Source organism: Condylura cristata, unplaced genomic scaffold (assembly GCF_000260355.1).
Source record: "Condylura cristata isolate star-nosed mole 26May11 unplaced genomic scaffold, ConCri1.0 scaffold00005, whole genome shotgun sequence".
Taxonomy (NCBI): domain Eukaryota; kingdom Metazoa; phylum Chordata; class Mammalia; order Eulipotyphla; family Talpidae; genus Condylura; species Condylura cristata.
Window position 1 is genome coordinate 42,155,706 of NW_004567106.1, and position 15,276 is coordinate 42,170,981.

The following is a 15,276-nucleotide window of genomic DNA, read 5'->3' on the forward strand; positions in this document are numbered from 1 at the left end:
CAGTGAAAAATTTGTTGCCTGATATGCATGTTCCACACTGAGGCCCAGCAGTGTGACACTCTCTCTGCCTTCTTGTTTCAGCCTTCCTACTGGAAACAAGTGTTCCTTTTGAGGTGTTCTGGTGCCAGACTTTTTGCATTTTTGGCTCTTTATTGGTGTTTTCACTGTTTAAAATATCCCCCTAGTATATGGCTGAAGTGCTGTCTATTGTTCCTAAGTGCAAGAAAGCTGTACTGTGCTTCGCAGTGGAAATATTTGTGTTAGTTAAATAAGCTTCATTCAAACATGAGCTCATAGTGCTGTTGGCTGTGAGTTCAATGGTAATGAATCAACTGTATATGTTAAATAAATTTTTAAAATAGAAATATATCAAACAAAGGTAATGTGTTAATCTACTGACAAAAGTGTGTCTGTATTCTTTTTATATTTTCCCTAGGAATAGTAGGTTCAGTATTCAGTCCACAGTGTTTGTGGTGGTCTTTATGGACGAGAACTACTCACCTATAACAAGAATCAGCTGTATTTGCCCCTGCAGTACTGCAATATAATTTCGCTGTGCCTAATTTCATATTTTGCTACAGGGCCAAAATATTGTTTCTTTTGGGCTGCCTGAAGCATCTATTTTCTCTTCTCCCTCTCCACCCCCCAACTACTCCTTGCCAGCTCCTGCTGATCCCCCCTCACAGTGTGTATCGAGAGAGGTTGCCTGCCAGCCGCCCCAGTTGCCCCACTGTCAGCTAGTCCTTCCACTTTGCTTTGTCTCCCCTATTTCTGGCTTCCCTGTTGGCTCCTGCTTGCTTCCAGATTGGGCCTGGCCTGGAGCTGTCCTCCCTCCCCCAGAAGCCACTTCACTTACATTGTCATGAGTGCAGGGGTGATTGTGGGGCAAAGGACACTTCCCTTTTCCGGCCTGTTCTTTTGACTTCTTTTGCATGGACCATACAAGTCATACAAACTGTATTGAAGGATTGGGGCCACTAAAGGGAATTAGAATATAGAAAGAAAAAAGTTTTTTCAGAGTATTTGGCTGTAATATATTTTAAACCACTCAATTGTGTACTGTTCAGTAGTTAAAATGGCGAATTTTATGTAACATGAGTTTTGTGTCCGTTAAAAATATTAAAATCACCTCACTAAACGTAATTCTAAAAATATTAAAAATACATGATACATGACTGAGCCCAAACACCAAAGGAAAAATCTCCACCCAAATAAAGAAAAACCTGAACTTCTATGGCAGGTCCACTTCAGTTCTTAACGTTGTTTCCTATTCTTCATGCATATGCTTGTAGAGGAAGAAACACCTCCAAACCTCCACCCATAACAAATTCCCATCTTCTCTCATCTCGCTCTCTCTCTCCCTTTTAGAGAAATGTTAGTCAGTGTCCTCTGAGTTTCGTCTTGCTCTCTTTTCCTTTTCTTGCCAAAACACCGATGACACTCTCATTAGTACCTTTCCCTAAGTCTACACATATGGTCTTGACCTCCTCACAGAGGAACTTCAGGAGCCTGCTAATAGCTGGGGTTTGAATCCCTACCCTTGGAGAGTTCCCTACCAGCATCTTCCACATACTTCCAGTGGATTTTTGTATTGCTTTGTGTTTTATATATTTTTGAGGTTATTGCTGTGAAGTTGGTACCTAGTTAATGTTTTATTTTTCAATTTTAAATGTGAAACTTGACAGAAACGCATTTAAAAATGGACCGTTCTCTTTCCATTTGTTGTAATGAAAAGTTAGGACCAGGTAATATATTTTATCAACATTTTTCCCTAGTCCTTGGAGTGGCTGCTAACTATAAAATAGGGACATGAAAGGTTAAGTTACCTTGTTTTATTGTGCTTTCAAGTTTGAAGGGAAAGAAGACCAAAATTTACTGGTGGATCTTTCAGATTATAAGATGAAAATGTTGATTTATAGTAACTCTTGATGATGAAAGAATTAGTCCCTAGACTCCAATCATGGCCAGCTTTCCCTCATCGGCTGGTGATGGCATCAGGCCTTGCACTTTTGCAGCCTGCTTTATTGTGTGTACTTAGGGGAGAAGAGTGGAGTGCTTCAGGCACTGTCTTCCCAGTGGCGGTCACGCCGTGCTTGGGGCTCATAAATCCCCCACCACATGCCACTCTGTGACTCACTGTCCGTTCCTGGAAAGTCCCTACTTACATTGTGCTTTGCCCTTACATGTGAGACTTTGACAGCTGTAGTGGAAAGTACATTTACTTAGTTTTCAAGTTAAACACTAAGATAGACAACACTAGGTTGTATATCAGATGTATTGATTACTCTTTTTTGTGTGCATATAAAATAAAACTTTCTGTGCCAGTGTTGGTTACATAATTTCTGGTTGGCTTCTGAATTCCATATTCTAAATAGGAAGCACATCCCTAGAAATAATTTATACTTTAGCCTTACTGTTTAAATGAATTGTGCTGTTTAAATGAATTGAACTGTGAAGCTATCTGCAGCCACCTCAGCGTGAGTTTGATCCCTGGCCAGGGAGGTGACCCATATGACACAGCAGATCTCTCCTGTCTTGCTTGCTGAGCCCCTTACCAATGTGTTTCAATCAATCTGCCTGTTCTGTTTCCCACTCTGTCTCTGGTGAATCCTCTCACCCCCCACCCACACCTCTGGCCTGTACCCAAGTTCTTGTATGCATAAGTAAATAAAATATTAAAAAACAAAACAAAGGGCAATCAGTTACCCTTCGGAAAACTGAGCTCTCGAAAGTGTTCTTTTTTTCTTCTTGCTTCCTTCTATACTGTGTGTGTTATGTGTTTTGCTAAACTATTCTGTGGTCTCCTGGCTTTCCTATGGTAAGTAGTAGTACAATGATCAAATACAACTTTTGAAATAATTGTGTAAGCAATTGCTTATGATTTTGATTGGTTTCCTTTTTTGCAGTTCCTCTATCCACATGTAGAACATCATCTTTCAGAGTACCATCTGTTACTAATTTCAGAAGAGAAGTGTAAGTCAAAGATTTGATTCCTGTCTTTGCGTGGTATGTAGAGACTTCATGAGAAGCACACCTAGTAGGGTGTGGGACATGACTACATGTGAGTTGTCCAGTGGCCAGTGCTGAGGGCTCACTGACTTTTACCATCCACTTGAGACCAGAACTCCTATGCAATGCTTTTCCTTCCACTCCCACTAGTACCCTCAGCCTCTACTGTTTTGTTATCCTGAGAGTTATGGATTCCTATTAAAAAATATATATATATATATTCACATATATATGCATATATATGTGAATTTTCAATTTTGTCACATGGCAGAATATTTGTAGAATAAATTGTGCAGGTCATTTTTGTCTTCTTTAGTCCATTCTTTTTGATGATGGATGTTTGTCATAGTATATTACTATGGAATAACAGGTGAGGCTTAGAGGCCTCCCAGGTGGCCCAAGGGGTTAAAGTGCAGCACTGTGAAGCTATCTGCAGCCACCACAGCGTGAGTCTGATCCCTGGCCAGGGAGGGGACCCACAAGGCACAGCAGACCTCTCCTGTCTTGCTTGTTGAGCCCCTCACCAGTGTGTTTCAATTAATCTGCCTGTTCTGTTTCCCATTCTGTCTCTGGTGAATCCTCTCACCCCCCACCCACACCTCTGGCCTGTACCCAAGTTCTTGTATGCATAAGTAAATAAAATATTCAAAAGCAAAACAAAGGAAAAACAACAGGCGATGCTTAGATAGGCAGAGGGAAAGGTTTGAAAAACTAGATTTTCATGGCTGAATGTAAGGGCATATTCTAATCTGATCAAATTCAGGCAGAGACAGATGTTTTCACATTGGGGGGCCGGGGAGAGATGTGAGCAGAGAAAGGGCAAAATTGTCTGGTGGATTTTACCTAGTAAGCTATCTTTCATGTTGTAATATGAAACTGCTAATTTATAATTGGAAGTACTACTCTGAGGGGTTAGGTTTGTGTTCAATTCCTATATTGTTGCTCACTTACCCATCTCAAATTTTTGTGACTAATATTGGTAGTATGTAAGTATGGCCAAATATAAACTGCTTACTATGAAACATCACCTATGAATCTAAAATATTTAGAATTCTGTCAATGCAGAATTGACTCCTTAAAAATACCTTCCCCAAATATTTTGTATAAGTTTGTATATTTTCATACAAAGTGGTGTTTGGTATTTGGAGATTGAAGATAAATTTTGTCACATGGGCCATTACTAGCCCTGTCTAAGACTCGTAATAAAGGAGAGATACACAGAAGGGCTCAATGCTCCATATACTGAGAAGCAGATAAGCTGGCTTTGAACGTAAAGGGAGTGTTGAGAAAGCTGGCTTTTCTTTCAAGCTTAAAGCTGGCTTTTCTTTCAAGCTTTTATTGTAAGATTGTTGTCTGTGACAATATTCTTTGTCAGCCAGTTTAATCAGCATTGCTTTTATAAAATAATGTTACCGTATGGCAACAGTAATCATTACATTTTTTTTTTCTCTTTTTTTTTAATCAAAGATATTGAACAATTTCATATCCAGGTCATTCGAGAAGATGGAAATAAAGTGGTAAATATTTAAAATTCCTGCAATCTTTTCCCCCACAGAAACATTTCTAGACCATTAAAGATAGATTAATGTTACAGAGATAGAATCTTTTCTTTATGTAAAGTCTTTCAAGTTATAGACTTCTTGTTGTAGTACTGAAGTAATAAGAAGAGGTATAAAGGAATTAATTATCTCCTTGATTTCTACCTCATTTCTACCTCAGTCCCAATCTTAATTTCCTATGGTAACAATAATGAGAATTTACTATGAATCTTCCACATCTTTTATCCCATGTGTGCAAATGAACATGTGTGCAAATGTACATATACAGAGATTTATTGTTTTTATCAAAATAGAATCATAACATATATACACACATATATATACATATACACATATATAGGCACACAATTAATTTGCTGCTTTTATTTGTCATTTGACTCTATAGGTTTCTAAAGAGAAATTGAACTCTTTCTTCTAATTTTTATACCTATATACAGAGCCATACACTTAATAAATGAGATCATAGTATATATGCTGGGGTTTAATATAGTTCAATTTTCTCTTTTTGCTTGCCTTTTGATTTTCTCTTTCCTTTTCACTTCTAACTTTATCTACTCATACCTTTCTTCATACCTATATTAATCTCATCCCCTCCTTTGACTCATCTCAGAGTTTACTCTACATGCCTTCATTAAACTTTGTGGATTTATCTACAAGTCAACTATAGTAGTTCCAGTTAATTTCTTTGTTAAGTATATAGCAGTTTGTGGCATGGATATGGATGTATACAACTTAACCATTCTCTAACAGGAACCATAAAGGATTTTTTAACCATTCTTTAGATAGATATTGACTTACTTACTAGTTTTTTATTTGTTTGAATTACACATATCTCAAACATGTTTGCATCTAGCACATTATGTATTTGATAAGTCTATTTCTTTGGCCTAAATCATCAGGTATTGGATTTTTGGGTTGATGGATATGTCTATTCATTGAGTTTCAACAGGTTTTGCCAGCTTGCTTTCCAAACACTTAAACAATTGAGTTTGCAAGTAAGAACTCTCTTCCCCTCTAGCATATCAGTAATGGGTGCATTTGTCTTTTTGGAAAGCTTCTAATTTGGTGAAAGTTGATGGTGTTACTCTTTTTCTGTTTCATTTAATATTAGTGAATTTCAGTATCTCCTTTGCTTATTAGTGATTTGAATTAGATTTTTCTGAAAATTACTTAGTTTTATCCTTATCTGTCTTTCTACTGGGTTGCCTTTTTCTTGACAAATTGTATGTCATATTCATATATTATTAATATGAAAATTAAATAGTTTGGCTCAAAATAGCTTTTCTCTGAAGATTTTAATTTTAAAATTATGTGAACAAATTTGAAATGGAAAACATCACTTATTAATCATGTATCTATTATTGAAAATGTTAAATAAAGAGAGGCCTGGCTGAAAAATGAGCAGGAAGTCTGTAGCTGGAACATAGGCCACCTAGTGGCTCTGAGCCTGGGAGGGCAAGGACAAGGTCAGTGGCCATGACAGGGTCAGGCCAGAAAAGAAGGTCCTAGGCAGAGTCTCAAGTGGGAATGCAGAGCAGAGAGTTCAACAAGTTGGATCAGGAACAGGGGGTCAGTCTAGAGAGAGCACTGGCTGACTAGAAGTGAGGTCTGGGTCTCGGAGAAACACTGCAGAGAAAGTGAGGGATGGGTGCTGTCTGCAGTGAGAGTTTGGCTGCCAAGACAGTGCAGCCTCCGCTTTCCCTCACCCATTGTGGCCTTCCTAGGTATACTTCCACTCTCCTTCCTAAAGGCTTGTTTTTTGAATACAGATGCAGTTCCACAAAATCTCTGTGTGGTAAAGGTGATACTAAAACTTTCCCCATTTTTAGAGAGAAAACAACAGGACTCGGGCTAGGTAGTCGAGAGAGAGACAAAACTGAGGTATGGGCCTAGTTCCCAAATTCTTGTCAGCATACACTTATAAGAGAGCTTCCCAGTCTGCCCCAACCTGACAAGTTTCAGAAATAAAATTATACCAAAAAAAAAAAAAAAAAAGGCAACAGGAGGGACTGCCTGAGGTTTAGAGACAAACCGGCACTCTTAGATCTTTTCTCAAGCCATCACTTTCCTTTGACCTACATGTAATAGAACCCAGGCAAACAAGTTCTTGTGTCCTCTGTTGGGTGTTCTGTGCCTAATTTAATTTGTAATTTGCCTCAGTGGAGACATCTCTACTGGCAAGAGAATTTAGGCATGAGTATGGGCAATTCTGATGTTCCCTCTTCTCCATATTCCTTCTATTTCAACCTGACTTCGTTATTTACTCATCTTTCCAAAAGACAGGGTGCTCCTGCTTGATAATTGCTTTGACAACAGTGCTTTCTTCATTCCTTGTATTACACTTGTGATGTCTTTGGCAGTTTACTCTAACACACTTTATTCTTCTGCTCTTGAACAAGGATTCTGCCCATATTATTACATGTTCCATACAACACACTGAGAATCTTAAGATATTGTAGCAGAGTGCTTACCTATTGGAGGCTATTGGAAGCACATTAGTGGAGACATAGCTGTAATAGTACAATGCCAAAGTATCATTATAATACACTGTAATACATAGATGAGGAATTTTGCCTTTCTCCTGGGCTGTAGAGGGAGGCTTAGTACAGGAAGCAATGCCTCAGTGAAAGGCTGAGTAGGGAATATGAGAGAGGGGCAGAATGATCATGTTTATCATGGAAAAGGTGAAGGTAGGAAGCACAACCAGTGCCACACGAGCTGTTGAGGGCAGATCTGGAATCTTATCCAGATCTCTTTTTCCCACCCTGAGCTTTTTTTTGGCTTGACAGCCTCTGTCTTTGGTACTGAGGGACTCTTGTTTGCCAAGACTTGAGCCGATTATATCCCAAACAGGAAGCTCTGAATCTTCTGTTAACCTCCTTGTAAATTTGGAGTAGATGTGGTCTTGCTCTCAGCATTCCCAGCCTGTGTGCTGTGTTAGGAACAACAGTAAAATAGTTTTTGATAGAGTCTTTGGGAAAAGTAAAAATGAAATGATGCCTTAAGTCTTCTTGGGGGAAGATCTTCCTTAAGTGAATGAGGAGGGCTGCTAAAAATCAACTGTGAGAATATTTACATGTGTTATAAAGATAGAATATATACAATCATAGTGAAAGCCAGATAGATTCTCCTTTAAAATAGTTATGTCTAAAATCTTTCCCCCTCTTTAGGTGATTAAGAATTCTGGCCATCTCCCACGAGAGCGAGTAGCTGAGGATTTTGTCTGGGCTCAGTGGGATATGTTAGAGCAGAGATTATACTACATTGAACTGAAGGTAAAAAATTTGTCCATTGGCTCTATTTTTTGTGGGGAAAATGTAATTTTAACATTATGGTTATAATTTGTTAATCACTGTATTTTCATTGATGGGTACAGCCAGTGAAAGTTTGTTAAAATTAATCAAAAGGTTTTCAATAATGGTTGCTTGGCTGTTGCCTTTACGTACTCTCTCTTTTTAACAAGTGTTTTTTAACTTAGTAATTTGTCATTTATTCTATTTTCTCTTTCAGAAATCAAGAAGCATTTTAAAATGCATCCAGTTTTATGATGATGAGAGCTTTAACTTAATGGTAAGTCCAGAGAATGATTGGGCTACAGAATATTATATAAAGTGTTGCCCTCTTTTAGAGAGCTATCATAAACAGCATTTTAACATCCTAGATGTTGAAATGTCACTTGTATGAGTAAGTAAAATAGTTCTTCCCATATCAAGGCTAAAACTCTACAACTAATGCAATTAATATAATATAGGTTATTATATATTATTAACATAATAGAGGAGAGCACACACAGGAAATTTCTGCTAATGGAGTACTTGACATTAAAAACTATCAGTGAGGATTAGTAGAAGGTAGTAGGTGTGGTCTATTGTAAGTGTCTTTAAGTGATTATGAGTCTTTTAACCCAAAAGAACTTGAAGGATGGAGGATCTGAGAGTAAGGTAAAAAGTCAGCAAGAGGGCATAGTTCAAATCCAGCATCCCTCCTGAAGAAGCTGTGTGGAGCACCAGCCTTGTGGTGAGGAGTCATCTATATTTTTATCTGTGGTAGCTAATATGTTGTTATTCTTGACTAGAACGAACAGTAATTCCTAATTCAGATTGGCATACCATTACAAGAATTTCGTTTACTCTTCTCAACCTTTTTGGAATCTTCCTAAAGATACACAGTCCTTCCTTTATTACCTGGTTATCTGTGTCTTGTGAAGTTCTTAGACTTATTTGATTTATTATACAGCCTGTTAATGATATTAAATTCAAGGACAAAGTTTGCTAAGTTGCTATTTAAGAAATACATAAACATCAAACTTGTGTTTATCTGTTAACTCTGGAATATTCCCAATGGATTTTTTGTGCTGTGATTTTGAGGGGTAATGTCCGAAAAGAATAATAATTAAATGAGTTTTTCATCATTGGGTAAGCACAGTGTCATCTGGCTTGCTCTGGTTTTCAGAACTGTCACAATTAATGTCACATTTTTGTTCAGTTTCTTCTGATTTTTTTTGGACAGTTTGAAGTACCCTTGGACATTTCATTAAGTGACTTGGGATTTAAGTAAGTTATTCATATATTGCTGTTAATTTTTATAGATATTGTGGGCAGAATGATTATACCCAGTTTGTGTTGTGCAGATCAAAGGACAATTTGGTATTCTCTCTTGGGGGTGTGTGCGTGTGTGTATCTTTTTTATTTCTGTTCTCTCTAAGAAATATTAAAAACTTATCAAGCACAAATATGGGTTTTACATGTAATGTCAATGATATTGAAGCTGCCATGGCTAGGCTTAGCTTGCAGTGCAGTGCTCCCACCCGCTGCGCCAACAGGGAGGGCCTAGGGTTTTGTTTTTATTGACCAAAATAAGTCACAATGTCAATGAACAGTCAAGGGAGGGAGAATTGACTCAGTCCTTTGAAGGAGAAGCTGCAGAATTACAATGCAAATGGTATAGATACAGACAGGTAGGAGTGGACTTGTAAGGCTACATCCTCCCCCTCCCCAGACTACTTTGCTTATAATAAAAACATGACTTATGAAAAAAAAAAATAGGTGTCAGACCATCAGTGCACAGGAGACATGAAAGAATTAGAATAATGACCATCCCAAGTGGCTATCTATTTCACTAGCTTTATTTCATATCTATAAACTTAACTTGTGTTTATTTTGAAACTAGTATATGTGTTACTGTAAGTCAGAAAAGTTATAAAAATTAAGTTGAAAGTAATATTTTTTCCTTTGTTACTGGGACCATGCCATTTATGTGCTATTTTTTTAATTTACTATTTAATGAAAACTATTTAAAGACAAACTGTTATCTAGTTAAATCTCTTAAGTCATGTCTCTATTTGTGTGGGTTTATTAAAGTGGCTACTCACACCTTTTATGAGAGAATTAATGCATTCATATTGTCTTATCCTTTATGTTCTTAGACTTGTGAACTTTGGATGTAATGATCTTCAAGACCAAGAAAAATTATCCAAGCGCTTGACCCTGTGTGTTTTTACCAACCATACAGGTAGCACGAGGGTTGTGTTTATCGAAGTATTCAGCTATACCTGAGTTCTGCATAAAATATGGTTGCTGATTTGCCATAAGCGTCCTGAAAATAAAATCTAATGAAGCATTTTTGTTCATCAGTGGTTATATGAATTTTCATATACCAAATTATCTTCTCCGTTGTAATTTTTTTTTGTGTGTGGAAGTTTTTAACTTTTTCTCTATCCTTTGCATTTCCAAATTGGATGTTGACCAAAAGACATTATCAGATACAAGTTAAACATGTTTAAAAGACAATTTCATAGATGGCATTGTGAACTTCATTTATACCACGTTAGGGAGCATATCATATCAGGATGTCCTGGTATTTGTAAGTTTAAGATTGTTTATTTGGTTAAGTGGTAACCCTGTCTCTCTCCATAGAAAAAGTATGTTATAATCTTTGCATTAGTAATCTGTGAGGTGAAACTTTGGCATCATGGGACTATCCTAATTCCCTGTAACTTTTCATCTGGTGGTTTTAGAGTCCACTGATGCTCCTTCACTGATGTATATTAAGAAGGTAGTGACACGATTAACTATGTGTTTTTTAAAAGACCAATGCGAAGAAATAACAGGATTGGAAAAGGCAATAGAAAAAGTGAGGAAGTAAATAGTTAGGAGCTGAGGTCCTTGCACTGGGATTGGCAGCAGAGGCAGAGAGAAATAGACAGGTTTGATGTACATTTTGGAGATGGAACTGAACAAGATTTACTGAAAATAAGATTGAGAGGAATGGTTTTCAGGTTCCTGACATAAACAAATGGGTGGACAGTGGTGCCATTATTGAAGTATGATCGTTTGGGTAGAACTTAGAAAGGGAGATTGTGAATGTCATTTTCAGATGTGAACTAAGAGCTCTGGCATTGAGAAGACAGGGCAGGACTGGAATAGCATAAATGGGGAAGTTGTCAGACTACAGCTCCCATTTGAAGACAAGGAGATTGTAGGGTCAGAAGACACATTTAGTGATGTGATCTGGGAATGTTAATTGATAAAAGTTAGATGGAACAAAAAGAGAAAAGGGGGGAAAGTATGCCTGGGGAGAGATGAGGAAAATCAAAATGAGTATGGCATTACTGCAGCCAAAGCAGAGGGAGTTTCAGTAAGGAGAGTGGTAAGCTGTTAATAGGCAGCAAGAGGTGAAGTGCGCTGATCTAGCAACATGGAGGTTATTCTGAATAGTTTATGTTGGGTAATTGAGGTGAAATCTTGATGATGTTGGGTTATGTGCCAAGTGGAAGTTGAAAAAACTGCAGCAGCATATGTAGACGTGAGAGAGGCAATAGCTGGATAGGAAGTAGGATTTAGGGAATTTTGTTTTTTATGGTGATGGAGACTCCACCATGATGGAATACTTATAGGGTATCTAGTGAAAAGAGAAAAGATGGAATGCACAGCAGAGAGTGAATTGGCTTGGAAGGTAGCATGGAATGGGATCCAGGGTCATCTGTGTGTTGTAAACCAGTATTCTGTCAATTTTTTTTTTTTTTAAATGCAGATCATGTGGAGCAAGCAACCAGGCAGGGCTCCTCCTTAGTACTTCACTTTAAATCTATTATATATGAACCATCATTTCAGGCTTTAATTAGATAACTCTTTATCCCTTTTCATTTTATTCCCATGGAAATTGTGCATGAACCATAACAGTGGTAAATAGGCTTTTTATGACATCTTATTTAATAAAATGTTAACTTTAGCTGGCATGAAAAGTAAAATTTTTTCCTTTATCAGCAATGTCTGGGAGAGTGGAGAATAAGCCTAGCTCTTCACAGTCATCTTTGAAATAGAAAAAAAAACAGCTTGTTTCAAATGGGAGTGCTTTCAGACTTAAGATAAAACAATCACAGATGCAACCTTTAGGTTTTTGACTAATGAGTTGTCAGTTTGTGTATTTCCCAAATCACTTTTCAAAAATAATTTTTAAAAAATTACGTTTATTAAGGTAATATTGGTTGACATCACTGTATTTTTAAAAGGGGTTACTGATGCAAACCTCTACAAATATATGTTTCCATGCCATGCCCACTATCAAAGGCTCAGTAATCCTCTACCATGCGCCATAAGGCCTCCCTCCTTTCCTTGTTCCCACATTTCTACCACCAGTTCTGGTTGCCTCAGTTTTGTAGTCAGATGTTATTGCTTTGATTTTGACTAACCCTTTGTTTTCTCTGTATTCCACATATTAGTGAAACCACTCAGTATTTGTCTTTCTCCTCCTGACTTATCTTGCTTAGTATTATCTCTTCCAGTTCCATCCATGTTGTTGCAAATGGAAAGAATTCACCTTTTTTTTTTTTTAAAGATTTATTTATTTGTGCATACAGAACTGGGGTACAGGCCAGAGGCTCAGAGGCGGTGAGAGGCCTCACCAGAGACAGAGTGGAGAACAGAACAGGCAGATCGACGAAGTACACTGCTGAGGGGAGTAGCGGGCGGGTCAGGAGAGGTCTGCCACACCATGTGGTCACCTCCGGGGCAGGCGGGAATCGAACTCATGCAGAAGCGGCCCTAGATTCTCAGTGCTGTGCTCCAACCCGCTGCGCCACAGGGAGGGCCCAAGAATTCACCTTTTTATAGCTGAGTAGTATTCCCCCTTGCAGACTTGATTCTCATTTTAACAATTTTGCTAATTTAATAGAAAAAATATGATTCCATGTTTTAATTTTTATTACTGAAGAGGCTGAAGATTTAATCATGTTTGCTTAAAATTTCTTTCTCTATGTGATCATAACACATAAAAAGTTAGGATAAACCACCAGTTTCTGCTGGTAGTATTTTACTTTATAGAGGTAGTCAAAATGGTACATGGGACTTTTATAACTTATAAAAATACCTTATTATAGTATTAATTTTATTCTTAAAGAGACTGCTGTAATTTTAAAGAAAAGTTATCACTGTGCTCTTAGCAGCCATAACAGTAATTTTATATTTAACAGAATTATAACTATTTTAATCTTATATTCTTTTTTATTTTGTTTAATATATTGCAATAAATGTTCTTCTAACAACATATTAAAGTTTTAAATATTATCTGAAATATTCACAAATGATAAATACTATAACAGAATGCTCAGATAGCCGCTTTGGGAACATGGGCTTTTGTTTGTTTACTGTGATTCTTTGTAAAGGAACAAGTGGAGTATAATAAAAGAAGTGTTGTGGTTGACTGAAGAGAATGCTTGAATTCATACAGCTTTTATCAGTGTGGGTTTCCAGATTCCCTGTTAACTTCCTTTCCATCCTGGAAATCTCAGTTCATCACAACTAGTAGTAGAATAGAAGTGGTAGCAGTGTGAGCAGAATACCCTCATTTCTAAGTGGTTGATGGACATTGTCTTGTCTGTACAGATGGCAACAAGCTGCTAGACATGATGTGCTTGTGCCCAAGCTGGGAAGTGTGAGGGTGTTCTGGAGTAATGGAGTGAGGTCAGGGCTCCCCTAAAGAGGTCACTTTGTGCCAGGAACTTGCATTGGCCCTTCAGTAGGGCCCACCCTCACTTATTCAAATATGGATGGGAATGGTCTCACATACAACAGTTGCTCATCGTAGTCCAGTTTACCTCTGATTGTTGATCACGAGGGAACTGGAAACTTTGGTAAAGAACAGACACACTTTTTATAAATAGTATCTGTAGTTGTTAATATCAGTAAGCGAGTTAGAGGGCATAGCAGTAAGTGCACTGGGAGATGCTCCCGAGGCTTTGGAACCATCTAGATCCCGTGATTTTGTGTCTAGGAGTTTGCCTCTGTTCGTTTTCCTGTCCTTTGCTGGCCTACCACAAACCATAGTGTGGAACTGAACATTCTTAGAAACTTGTTAAAGGACCATTTTTAGAGTTTGGAAATGGTTTATGAGGTAAGGTGAACCAGACATGAAAGGAATAGAAGTAAGGTAAAGTGACTTAGAAAAATTTCTGTCTACTGTTTTTTTTTTAAGCTCTACTAAATAATCTCTTTCTTCTAGGAAGTTTATGTGTATGTTATAGCCCGAAGCTTGACTCTTGGGAACAAATCACATATTCTGTGTTTTACTTTCATAAAGGTACATTTCATTTATTAATATTTTTACTTCTGTACACTCACTTTTTCCAAACAATAGTAAATTAGATTTTCTGAAGTCTTTTTACCTCCAGTAAATTTTAGCAGTACATTCTATACTCGTATACCTATGTAGTACATTTCCTGGAGAAATTTGCTACTGATGAATATTAGCTAATTATTTTATATGCTATGTATTAATAAGGCCTATAGATCTACCTAATGGAAATATTTTCCCAAATTGTGTTTGATTGCTTTTTATTCTTACTAATTAACTTGGAAAATTACATAAGGTTTTAGTTAAAAAGGTCCATGACCTCAGGTTTCAGACCTGAGATACATTTAATTCATGTTACACATCTGATGTCTGAGAAATTGATATCTCAACATTCAACAACCTGAAGAGTAAGAGAAAAGTGCCCAGGCTTTTCCAACTTTAGTCAGTATGTCCTTTAGTCATTTTAGTCTGCATGATGCTAAGGCATATTTATTTTGTCTCTTTTGTTCCTTAAAGCTATTATTTATGCAGTATATACTGTGTGTGGAAGTTAACTTTTTTACTTTAAAGATTTACTTTTGTTTGTGTATACAAGAGGTTGGTGGAGAGGATTCACCAGAGACACAGTGGGGAGCAGAACAGGCTGAGCCACTGAAATACACTGCTGAGGGGAGCAGCGGGCGAGATAGCAGAGGTCTGCTGTGCCATGTGGGTCAGCTCCCTGCCCAGGGATTGAACTCATAGCAATAGCCCAATAGCTCTGAGACTTTAACCGCAATACCAGGGAGGCCTGGGAGTTAACATTTTTTAAAGATGGGAATGTTTTCAACTTTTGAAGTTTTGTGCTAGGCCACTTCTGAGTTTATTGTTCTGAAAGAGTGTCTTCTGTCAGAGAAAGAAATCAAAGTAGAAAACTTAAATAACTTAGCCAATAATGAAGAAACTAAAAGTACTTTAGATCTAGGCATAAATACACACTTTAATAGTCATAAGTTTGATATTTTATAGAAGTTCTCACACATTTTTGAAATGTGTAAAATCAGAAAATGAAAATTTTCTGATTGAGTTAGAAAAGTGGAGAGTGTAGCCCAATACACTGAGTTTAGTAGATAGTCTAATGTCCTTTTTATTTTTTTTT

At 37.3% G+C, this 15,276-nt stretch overlaps 1 protein-coding gene across 1 annotated transcript in view; it reads left to right on the plus strand.

The window, feature by feature from the left end:
* GSAP (gamma-secretase activating protein) overlaps positions 1–15,276 on the plus strand; it is an 84,601-nt gene that overhangs the window by 20,079 nt on the left and 49,246 nt on the right. Inside the window, exons 7-13 of the mRNA XM_012721081.1 lie at positions 2,907–2,973; positions 4,477–4,526; positions 7,739–7,843; positions 8,079–8,138; positions 9,078–9,121; positions 9,994–10,079; positions 14,067–14,144. Of these exons, the coding sequence (XP_012576535.1) occupies positions 2,907–2,973; positions 4,477–4,526; positions 7,739–7,843; positions 8,079–8,138; positions 9,078–9,121; positions 9,994–10,079; positions 14,067–14,144 (490 nt within the window). The remainder of the gene's footprint in view (positions 1–2,906; positions 2,974–4,476; positions 4,527–7,738; positions 7,844–8,078; positions 8,139–9,077; positions 9,122–9,993; positions 10,080–14,066; positions 14,145–15,276) is intronic.